At 36.6% G+C, this 12,395-nt stretch overlaps 1 protein-coding gene across 1 annotated transcript; it reads right to left on the reverse strand.

Moving 5' to 3' along the window:
- Nucleotides 1-556: 556 nt before the first annotated feature.
- LOC106143427 (uncharacterized) lies at nt 557-11,150 on the reverse strand. The gene is made up of 9 exons (XM_013345506.2): nt 8,432-11,150; nt 8,009-8,170; nt 7,531-7,749; nt 5,876-6,030; nt 5,387-5,609; nt 5,095-5,275; nt 3,468-3,574; nt 2,682-2,798; nt 557-1,067 (listed from the first exon to the last, which is right to left on the reverse strand). Exons 1-9 carry the CDS (start codon nt 10,988-10,990, stop codon nt 963-965), a joined length of 3,828 nt encoding a protein of 1,275 aa, XP_013200960.2. The 5' UTR covers nt 10,991-11,150; the 3' UTR covers nt 557-962.
- Nucleotides 11,151-12,395: the final 1,245 nt, after the last annotated feature.

Below are 12,395 nucleotides of genomic sequence, written 5' to 3' on the forward strand. Positions count from 1 at the left end.
AGATGCAAAGTCTAGGTTACTCAAACCACCTCCCGTAATTTATTCATACGTCCTCTAAATCCACTAATTAATCCTAAAACTATACAAATACCGAACAAAATATCAACATTGTCAGGAATGTACAATCTTTATCATCTGTTAAGTCACTCTTTAAGTACAGTGCACTTAACTCGGAAAGATATTTGAGACCAGGATTATTAGAAGACTTATTGTTTGCATACAATAATTTGAAATTGCATTCAAATTATGAATTTTTTAACTCGGGTGCGGATTAAGACAAATCTAGTAATACTTTATGAGCATCTAATTACAACAAATCATTATAAATATTTACAAAAATTAACCAGAATCAGTTATTTTTTTAATGATTCATTTAATTATTGCAAAAAAATATTTATAATGACTTGGCTACATTTTACTATATAACATTACTTCTTGTTATTTAAACAACTTTATGAACTTAAATCGCTGCATTTTATTGATAAAATGTTTTACAATTAATTGAAAAAACGCATTCTTTTTATTATACTCATTTGTTCGAGATATACAAAATTTATATTTTACGGAATAAATATTCTATGGTTTAAATACCATAGAGTACTTTGTAATATCTATCCTTGTCGTGTAATTTTATTCTCACACAATATGCAATAAAATTTAAGAGTTAATTTAAATAACAAGAATCTAAAGTCTGTTTCTCAATATATTTAAAAGAAGGTAAACAAAAGCCTTTTATAACACGCCATTTCTCGTATCAGAGAAATACGAGTATTTTGTATTTAAGAAGTACAATCTGGCTTAATCACTCAAGTCTCTTGTTGCACCGTGAGGTTCACTTCTGGACAATAGAACCTAACATTTATCTCCCGTTCTACGCACCTATAATGTTTTGTTTACCCTCTTTCACGTACCTCAAAAACAGACGTTATTATACTAGTAATAACGCTGCAATATGTATAGGATTACTGTTGCGGTAACATGTGCCTCCACGCGGCTTCGTACTTGGCGTGCGCAGTACTACAAGCTGATTTGCTGGCTTCCACCACGCTTAGGGGGAACGGCTCGCTCTGGGGAAGAGGAAAATATACATATATACAAACATATAATCATGTGACACGTGTGCCGTGTGGTTCCCGGCACCATTACGAAAAATAATAGGACCACTCCATCTCTTTCCCATGGATGTCGTAAAAAACGACTAAGGGATAGGCTTATAAACTTGGGATTCCTCTTTTAGGCGATGGGCTAGCAACCTTTCACTATTTGAATCTCAATTCTATCATTAAGCCAAATAGCTGAACGTGGCCATTCAGTATTTTCAAGACTGTTGGCTCTGTCTACCCCGCAAGGGATATAGACGTGACCATATGTATGTATGTATATAATCACGTCTTTATCCCTTACTGGGTAGACACAGCTAAGAGTCTTTCAAAAACTGAAAGTCCACGTTCAACTGTCTGGCTTAATGATAATATTAAGATTCAAATAGTGACAGGTTGCTAGCCTATCGCCTAAAAGTGAAATCCCAAGTTCATTAGCATTTCCCTTCGCCTTATACGATATCTATGGGATCAGATGGAGTGATCCTATTCTTAAAGTGACGAGAACCACAAGGCATACAAAAGAATATAATAAATATAATATAATAAATAAACATTTTTATATTTGGCCGGTCGCGTTCACAACTTCTCTGGTGAGGAGCCCGGTATGTGCTTATTTAAACCATGATCCTAATTGGGTAAGACAGGTTTTTATACGAAGCGACACTCGTCTGACCACAGCAAGTTATGAATATATGCGATCAAAACTAACATTGTCACTTATCTCTCTTTAAATCTTTGCGTGTTTCCGGTTGTACCCACTGCAATGTTTCGGGCCCCGGGTTCGTTTTTTATAACAATAGGCTACCCCCGCGTTTGCGCCTGCGCAAAACCAATAATCCCGCCGAATTTCAGTTTCAGCGGCAATTTTGCTTAATTGTTAGCGGATGCCTACATCGTAATAGTAATTATTTGCATGTCAAATTTAAGCCTGATCGGTAAACTAGTTTAGGCTGTAGGTTGATAGTTCAGTCACATTTCCATTTGATATTAGCATTAGCTTTCAACTCTATCTCTGTGCCAAATTTAATCAAAATCGGTTCAGTGGTTCAGACGTGAAAGCGTAACAGACAGACAGACATGCTTTCGCATTAATAATATTAATAGGTATTAAGGATTGCTGCAGTGCAGTTCGTTACCGCTTCTTCTGCACTGACGCCTTGGAAGCGGCAGTAAACTTAGTTTTAAGTAATTAATTTGACGTCAACCAATGTTGTGAAACCAAACGTTTTGACAATTATTAAGCGATATGACTATCCCATAATAATGAACAAAAATTTTGAATTTTAGAAGTTTATTTTTTGTGCCGTGCCGTGCCGTGTGGTTCCCGGCACCAATACAAAAAAGAATAGGACCAAGGCGACTAAGGGATAGGCTTACAAACTTGAGATTCTTTTTTAGGCGATGGGCTAGCAACCTCGCAAAGTCACTATTTGAATCTCAATTCTATCATTAAGCCAAATAGCTGAACGTGGCCATTCAGTCCTTTCAAGACTGTTGGCTCTGTCTACCCCACAAGGGATATAGACGTGAACATATGTTTGTATGTTATGTTTATGTATTTTTTTTTTGAACACTCACTGTATGCAGGCTGTAAGCCCTCTCGACGGCCGCAATGAACCGCTCCAATTCCGTGCTACTTGCGAACACCAAAGCCAGGCCGGCGCCGCGCTCGCGAGCTTCGCACACGCTCCACTCCTGTTACACAAACATATACGTATAATATAGTCACGTCTATGTGCCTTGCGGGGTAAACAGAGGCAGCAGTCTTGAAAGACTGAAGGGGCCACGTCCAGCTTATGATGAAAATATTGACAGGTTGCTAACTAGAGGAATTCAAAGTTTATAAGCAAATCCCTTAGTAGCCTTTTTCGACAAGCATGAGAAAGATATGGATGAAAATATGGATGGAGTGGTTCTATTCTTAAGTGCTGGAAACGGACATTGTACGACACGTCCATATTCCATACGAGTTAGACGGAGCAAATAGTGTAAGACTGAATGATCACGTTCGGCCTGGTTGCTTGCCCATTGCCTCAAAGAAGAATCCAAAGTTAATTAGTAGTGATTTAAGTAACGTTTATAATCTGCCGTGCCGTGTGGTTCCCGGCACCAATACAAAAAATAATAGGACCACTCCATCTCTTTCCCATGGATGTCGTAAAAGGCGACTAAGGGATAGGCTTACAAACTTGGGATTCTTTTTTAGGCGATGGCCCAGCAACCTGTCACTAGTTGAATCTCAATTCTATCATTAAGCCAAATAGCTGAACGTGGCCATTTAGTCTTTCAAGACTGTTGGCTCTGTCTACCCCGCAAGGGATATAGACGTGACCATATGTATGTATGTTTATAATCTGAACTCACCAAACAGCACCAGTTCTCGTCTGTGTCGGGTATTTTGAAAGCTGTCAGGTTCTTTATAGACCCGCACGCCATTATCTCCACGTCCGTTCGCATTTCCTCCAAATATTCTGAGAACAACAAAAAAAACTCTTTCAAGTATTATATTTTAATCTATACATTTATATTTTTTTAAAGTATTATACTTTGATCCATACATTTATTAAATTTGTATCGAAAGACATTAATTTCTATTGAGCAAATTTAAAGAAATTTAGTACAGATAAAGTGGACCTTAAGCGGTGAAATGGCGCACCCCGGACTTCTAGACGCATCCTGGCTTCTAACGAGTTGAAGATGTAATCAAACAGGTTAAAACTGTAACGTTCTATATATTATGTAAAGTCACATACTTTTCTTTCACAAAAAAAAATCCGGTAAAATATAAGTATAACAACAACAACATAAAGACAAAGCTGCAGGAAAATTAATACAAAATGGGATTTTATAACTGATTTTTAACTTTCGTTGCATTTTACTATTTATTTATCTATACTAATATTATAAAGCTGAAGAGTTTGTTTGTTTGAACGCGCTAATCTCAGGCACTACTGGTTCGAATTGAAAAATTTTGTGTTGAATAGACCATTTATCGAGGAAGGCTTTGGGCTATTTCAGTAACATCACGCTGCAACTATAAGGAGCAAAGAAATAATGGAATATGTAAAAAACAGGGAAAATTATTCATCCTTGAGGGCTTCAATGATGCTCAAAATAACTATTCCACGCGGACGAAGTCGTGTGCACAGCTTGTAAATAATACATATATTAAACGCGCATTGTTGACCGCACGTGGTCGCTTGGTGACCACGGATCATTGTGACATGATTCGAAACGTCCGAAATAAAGTAAAGAAACCTTACGTGCTCGTTCAATACCTTTATTATTCATAAACGGGATTTTATTTCAAATTACATTAGGTATTCTATTTCTTGGACAAGTCAGTACTTAAATAATTTACTAAACATAACAATGTAAAACGCAATACTGTTAACATATCAAATGAAAGCGAGTTTCATTCAAAGAAATTAGAAAGCAAAATTATGTTGATTAATTAGAGTAGAACTATTTTATTATTGTGTGCCCACCTTATAATAAATTCATGAGGAAACTAATTTATATCATCATAGCTTATACCTATACTTTACATGCTGTTTAAGATTATGCATTTTAACTGCCTTTTTGACAAATATAAAATTTTTATGCACTAGTGTTTAAAATATAATCCTCTTCTTGATTCGTCTTTAAAAATCCCTTTATATAAGTAATTCTTTCCTTAAAATAGAAAAAAAATGTGAGAACGGCTGAATGACGCATAGCTAAAACTATAAAACTTAGAATAACTATAAATATCCTGAACTAATCCGGCACGTCCTGGCGAAAGCTCAGGTCAAGAATACGATTAAGGCCCAGGGTATAAGTCATGGATCTTAACTTTAGTCCTTATCACCTCTGAGCAAAGTATCTGAGCCTCTCTCCTTGACGTAGGCGAATGCTTAGTGATCCTGTGTGACGTCACAACTGCGCACACACTGTGTCTCACTACATCATTCCGATATCTATGGAGCTACCATTATATAATCAGTATTACCTCTGAGCAAAGTATCTGAGCCTCTCTCCTTGAGGTAGGCGGCCGTTCCGTGCACGAAGGCGACATCCAGCGTGTCCCGGAGGCTGACCACGTCCTGTGACGTCACCAGTACAGTGCACGCGGCGGGAACACCGCCGGATAACGGGTCCACTTTCTTCGCACCATCTTTTTCTTCTAAAGCCTGGAATTAATATATTTCTTAGTGGTATATGGATTAGTCGAGACTTATACATCGTCGACGAAAAGTTAATATTAAACAGTGTTTTAATCATCTAGTAGTATCTTCAGTTACCTGAGCAGCATGAAGCAGTAATGATTGCAGCCAAGACGAGGCGGTAGGGTCATCAGGTGCCGCAAGAAGTAGCCGCGTGGACTCCATAGCGATTTCGAAGCAATGGGGTCTACGGGACGCGTCCATGTGGCGTCTCACGCCTAGTGCCGATCGTAACGCTATGCTGTTCGGCAGGGGGGTGCTGCCGTCTGGCGAGTGAGGACCCCATTGAAGGACTCCAGCCCTAGGTACAAGAGTAACGTGTTAAAATTTTGCGTTCAAAACTGAAACGTTGAACTGACTTTTAAACTCTGCTGTGTGATTCCTGGCACCTAGAAAAAAAAACATCTTTTTTCTATTGGTGCCGGGAACCACACCACCACCACTCCATCTCTTTCCGATGGATGTCAAAAAAGGCGACTAAGTGATAGGCTAATATACTTGGGATCCTTTTTTTAGGCGATGGGCTAGCAATCTAAACAATAAAGTTGAAATAAATAATAAACTTACCTAAGTAGGAAGTAGCAGGGCTCGAATCGTTTGCTCTTATCGGTTCTGCACATCAAGTAGCCTTCAAGCGGCGGAGCGAAGGCGCCGGGGGCTTCAATGAGACTGTCGCCTGCGTCGCCCGAGCAAGCGCGACCGTAGAACAGGACTTGTGGTACCTGGGAACAATTAAAATATTTTTTATTAATTCATTCATCATTGCAAAAAACATGTGAACGGCGCTATCCGACCGAGTGATGTAGGATGTATAGAAAGTTTGGGTAGGAGGTATACAATAAAGATAGTTATTTGATTGAACTACAGGAAAAAATCCAGCATGATATTAACCACAACTAAATATAGGACTTTCTAACGATTTATATTTTAAGCAGTTAGGAGCTAAAGCTTCCACCATCTCCATGCAATAAAGTCATCAAACCCTAGCTGGTTCACAAATATATGTTATTATAATTTTGTCTTCATATCTATTGTTTGAGTTAAGTAGTTCAGACAATAGTCATCTTCAAAACAAAGCTTAATTCTATTGACTACCCAGTCAATAGAATTAAGCTTTGTTTTCGTTTTTTCAGTTCGAAAAACATAAACTATTACCCATAGTTTATGTTTTTCGAACTAAAAATATATTATGATCACAGTAAGAGGCGTATACGTATAAAAAAAAATGAGAAATATGTTTTAATAAGGGATTTCTAAACAACAGTGATTATATTATTAGAACTATGTATCACATATGTTTTTTACAATAATAGTAAAATAATTAATGTTAAAGTTTGAGATATATCATTAATTACTATTACATTATTTTTAAGGGTAAATGTCCTTTAAATTACATAGTAACAGATAAATATAAAAATTAAATAATATTTATTTCAATGAACTTCAAGTGTTATGTTAAATGTGTTATTGTTATTAAATGACTGCTGTGATAAGGAACATATCATTGACATTTTTATCTGTCTGAAATATAATACCAAGGTTGGAGTGATGTTAAAAATTTTAATTACTTTATAAGAAGACAGTTACAATTTTCCATATTTATCGGAACACATAATCCTTCCTATAAAGGTTTATCAATATTTTGTTGATGTTTTAGTAGACCACTTATGTATAAACAGTAAGCTGTAAAAAGTAAGTTAGATGTTCTTTTTACTATAGAAAGTTCTTACTTTCTTCTTTGAATGAACTAATTATGTCTCTATGCATTTAAAATTTAATGCATGTAGTCATTACACCACATGAATTAAGAGTGTAAGTAATAGACTTTTTTTATTTAGGAGTTGTATTCAGTTTTCTTAAAATTCAGTTTTTCACAGCCCTTTGTGTTGTGAAGGACTGTAGGTTACCCAATCATTAAAAAAATGAAGTTTCATACATATTGAATTCATAACTTATATTACCAATGCCAGTCTGTCAGATTATATCAACATTTAAAAATTATTCAAACTAAGGGAAAAGTTGGGATTCTTATGGAAGGTGATGGGCCAGCAATCTCACCATTTAAATAGGTGGGATATAGATTTGATTACATGTTATATAAGTATATTCAGTCTCGCTTTTTTTCTGGAAATTCCTACAGGAATGGGAAAAACGCGAATTTTGTTCAACACGGATGAACATATAGGCTAAAAGTGGTCCAGCAAATTATATAAATAACTTACACATTTCTCCCGCCGCTGCGTAGCAACAGCCGCCGCCAGCTGCCGGTAGTTGAGCGGCAGCATGGCGGGCGGTCGTGGTATTCGAAGCGGCGAAGTTCGCGCGCTCCACTCTAGAGAGGACGCCAGCCGCGCCCCGAGCGAAGCCTCGGCGGTCACCACTGAGCACGCTATGTTGCCCGCCACGTCTATCACTTGAATGTACTGGCCATCAGGACCAACCTGTAGACAAAAAAAAATTGTTGAATACTGCTAGGAAGTGAATAGTTTGTAGACCAATTTTCTTTGAGGTGAGTTTGGGTTAGACAGGTCACTTAATTCTTTTTCAGCATGAACAATCTTTGAGGTCAAAAGCAAAGTATGAAATAGATAGCTAGCTGCTATTACGATTGCGATTATTGCGACTATGACGAGGGAAATAATAATTTAGTCCTGGAGACTTATTTGACACCTGATGATGATAAGATTTAATTCAACTTACTGCAATAGCATCGAGTTCATTGTGTGGCAAGCGACACAGCATATCATACTCGGTGCCTCCGTGTTTGACACTCGCCACATAGAGAGCATAGTCCGTGATGAAAACCAGCAATGGTGACCACAATCCATCTTCCATATTATATGGTGATTGAACTTTCATCATCTGAAATTAAATTTTAATTGTAAATAATGATTGAAAATGATAATTATAATGTTTTGGCTTTGTTTTGTTGTATGTTGTTACCAATTCAGACCAAAATGGCGGCTGCACAGCAAGCACTATTAGTGTGCAATGATTATGAACCTCATCTACACAATTAGAGACCTCAACGCTACCTCCACATTCTTCCTAGAAGAAGCCTTTACATTGAGCAATGATACTATATAAAAGCAACAAAGTATGATGATTTAAAATAAAACCTACCCTATGCAATGTCTCATTGGGATATGAAAAAATCTGCAGCCTCAACTTTTCATTGCATTCCATAGCCACATTATCCTCAAAACTATCAAAATATGATGGTTCATCAGCGGTAAGGAGCCGCACAGATAATCTTTTGTTTTCTATCACCTCCTTGTCTATGAGACGCGACATCCTCTCGGCTGAGTAGTGGAATGTATCCGACACACGTTTAAATGGAAAGATAATACTTGGGAAATGCTTCTCCATTCTAAGTTTAAATTGAAAAAATTTATTATTTTTAATCTTCAATTCTAGATCTTTTCTCTGACAAACATTTTTCAGGTATCTGTTCAGCATGGCAGACTTATTTGACTGCAGTTTGTTGTTAGCAGGACTATCAAAAAAGTCATCATTGAAATCATCGGCACCTTTCAAAGTAGAATTGTCAGTGTTTGAGCAGTTGTCACTATTATTGGCTGGTGCCTGTTCCTCAGCCAGTCTCTGAACTGTGGATGTTAATTTCCTACTGTATCTATTCACATTCTGTTTCTTAGGCGATGATAAGTGTTTGGGAATGCCATTTTTTAGTTCAGTTTCATCTTGGACAGTCTTGTTGAATTGTCTTTTAGGAGTTGAAGTTCTACTTGAAGTATCTGATTTAGAAGAATTCAACTCATTTTTGCTTGAACTTGTCACTAACTCCTTAACTGGTGTCGTCTCTGGTATCGGTACAAAGGTTTCTTTAGGTGCATCAAAAGCAGTTTGAAAGGTATCATGTACATAACTGTATGAAACTCCTTTATGCTCATAAACAGTACTTTCACAGTTGACAACATATTTGTTGCTGTGCGGGAAGGCATCAGATTTGTTAGTGGATTTCTTATCTAACTGGCTCTTCATGTTCAAAGTGAGTTTGTGGCGAGGGGACCCCTCTTTGGGTGTTTGATTGCCAATAGGGTTTTTTGATGTTAATGTGACCTCCTTTGTTTGTTCAGATATTAAAGTTTGGCCATTGAGATTTATTTCCACAAAGTCATCCTCATCGTCTATTTGAAATCCTGAATCTAGACTTTTTGATAACTTTTTATCCTGATTCACATCACAAGGCAAAGCTTCAACAACATTATGTAGCTCTACACTTGTTTCTGGCAGACCTTTTTGTGGTGCAAAATTAAAATCAAAGCTTTTATAGAAACTCTTTAAAGAGCCTATAATATTATTTGTGTCTAATAAGTTCAAACCTTTTTTATTCTGTTTTCTTTCTTCCACTACATTGGTACTAATATAGCGTTTCTTCTTGAGTACAGATTTGACAGTGTTGGGGCTCTGGGAAACTTCTAGTGGCTTTTTCATGCGATCATGGGTCTGATCAATATCAGCCTCAGAGAAATAGGTTTTTCTCATAAATGGTACATGACTCTTATTTTCAAAACCATCACAGGAATATGATTTTTGGGCTTTATCACACTTCCTCTGTAGAAGATTATTCTCAGTTTTGTTAGAATTGGAGTGTGATGATGATGAATCACTGGAAGAGGTTTCTGAATCACAGCTAAAATTAGAGTCAGAACTATTTGAATCGCATCCATAGAGTTTTCCAGTTGGCCTACTTTCATTGTTGTTGTCTTTATCTGTGCTGTTCTGACTATTTTCATCCTGACAATACTCAAATATTCCACTTCTATCATTTTTAGCATCTCCATATGTCAGAATGTCGGACATAGTCTGTTGAGCAACATCCGCTGCATATTTGGGAGTCTGATCTCCAGAAGCACACCATGAAAACCTATCCATCACTGAATTCTTTTGTCTAAACTTTTCACAGCTTTCTGGACCATAAGATACAAATCCTCTCTCTATATGTATGTTATCTGTTTTAGTGTTATTAAGTATATCCTCATGGAAAGAAACTCTCTTTTTCTGTGAACTTGGCCCACTTTGTGATTTCTTGCGACATCTACGCCTATACACTATATCTTCAGACAATGATTTTTTAGGTTCACTTGTCCTCAAGGCTGGTTTTTTTACTTCTTCGCTAATGACCTTTTCACTTTCTAATGCTTTTAGAACAACATCAGGTAGGTTTTCATATAAACTGGACTTTTTGCTGGTTTCAACTAGTAATTCAGGGACTATGTCATCGGGAATACCCATGTTTTGGTTGTCAATGTCGCTACGAGTCATAACACTGCTTGTTGTGCTTCTGATCATGTCTTGAGAACAAGATGTTGGCGCGTCATATTGGCTATCACAAGCTAACTCCTCTGCACCTACTAGACTATGAGACATGAGCGCTTGGCTAGTGGCTTCTGAGGCTTCACTATCTAAACATAGAACACCACTATCACCAGGCGTATCAGCCAAACTACTAGTTGTGCTAGATATCAGGTGAGAGTTAGTCTGCAAGCATAGTTCCGTCGGTTTTCCCGCACCATCGACATTCTCCATCTTCGCAAATTGCAATATATCTTCAACGCCGTTCATCACCGCTGTCGCAACAATAGTGTCGTCAGTTTTGTGGCGACGTTTGCTTTTATCGATCTCATTGCCTTTTATTTCACTGGCCTTGTCTACAGACATGATGACTTGTAACGCTGCTATACTTGTTCATATAAAATTTCACGAAAATAACTGCGTTAAAAACATTCAGATTGGGCTAACAACTGTGTCCAATAATTTTTATATTAGAATTCAAAACGTAAAATACGACACAGAAATACGACGAACACACAGAAGCCATCTTTAGTATTATATTATGACAATGACATTTGCGTTTACGTTTCCTACTTTAATGACATGACATTTGACAATACTTATGACAGATTTAGTTCATCTGCACCAGTCATTTAATACGCCTTAATCCTGTAAAGCTTATGATCTTAAGCTCTAGATATAGGTACAGAGTTAAATATAGTGTACGTCTTCTGAAAGATCTTGCTGTTGTCAAGATATTGAAATAACTAATTATTGAAGGAATTGAAGATGTCAATAAGTAGAAGTGTGCCGTGTGGATCCCGGCACTTATAAAAAAAAGAATAGGACCACTCCAGTAGTTATAATTAGATTTCAATTATGTGACGTCAATAAGTGATACCTTGTATCCAATTTTGAAAATAAATCTATTCTATTCTATTCCATCTCGTTCCCATGTATGTCGTAAAAGACGACTACGAGATAGCTTTATAAATTTGGGATTTATTTTCAGGCGATGGGCTAGCAACCTGTCACTTTTTGAATCTCAATTTTATCATTAAGCCGAACAGCTTATCAGTATTTTCAAGACTGTTGGCTCTGTCTACCCTGCAAGAGATATAGACGTGGCTATGTGTATGTATGTAAACATCACTTACTGTCGGTCTGTTCAAAATATGACTGTTGGTCGGATCAAATTTTCATTGGGTCAAATCCCTACGGTCTTGGAAACTGTCAGTAGGGATGTGACATTGCTGATAAAAAATTGATTTTTTTATAATCGATTTATTTTTTAAGTATGAAAAATCGATTAACAAATAATCGATTTTATTATATTGATAGACCTTTCTTAATTTTTCAATTTATGTCAAAATAAATGCCATATACATTATATCAATAGATTTATTAATTAAAAATAAACAACAGAAACAGCAAGTTCTTATATAATCAACACAAATTAAAGTTTTTAACAATCAAGTTTGAAAAATGAAGTTTCAGCAACGAATAATGAATAAAATATCAACCGAATGTCGGTAAAATACTATTCATCGACTAATTCCATCTAGAGAATGTTTGATTAAATTAATCATCTAAACTGTTTTAAGAGCAAAGAAAGAATGCACAGATGGCGTTAATGTAATATTATGGAGCTTTGATAGTATTCTTTGGCAGTTCGCGTTCCGGGCTCCAAGCCAGAAGACAAAAACGTAATGTCGGAGTGCATTAATTGTATGATTATAAAAATCGATTTTTAATCGATTATTAATTTAAAAAAAATCACGTATAAAAATCG

The sequence above is a fragment of the Amyelois transitella genome, chromosome 17, assembly GCF_032362555.1.
Source record: "Amyelois transitella isolate CPQ chromosome 17, ilAmyTran1.1, whole genome shotgun sequence".
NCBI lineage: Eukaryota > Metazoa > Arthropoda > Insecta > Lepidoptera > Pyralidae > Amyelois > Amyelois transitella.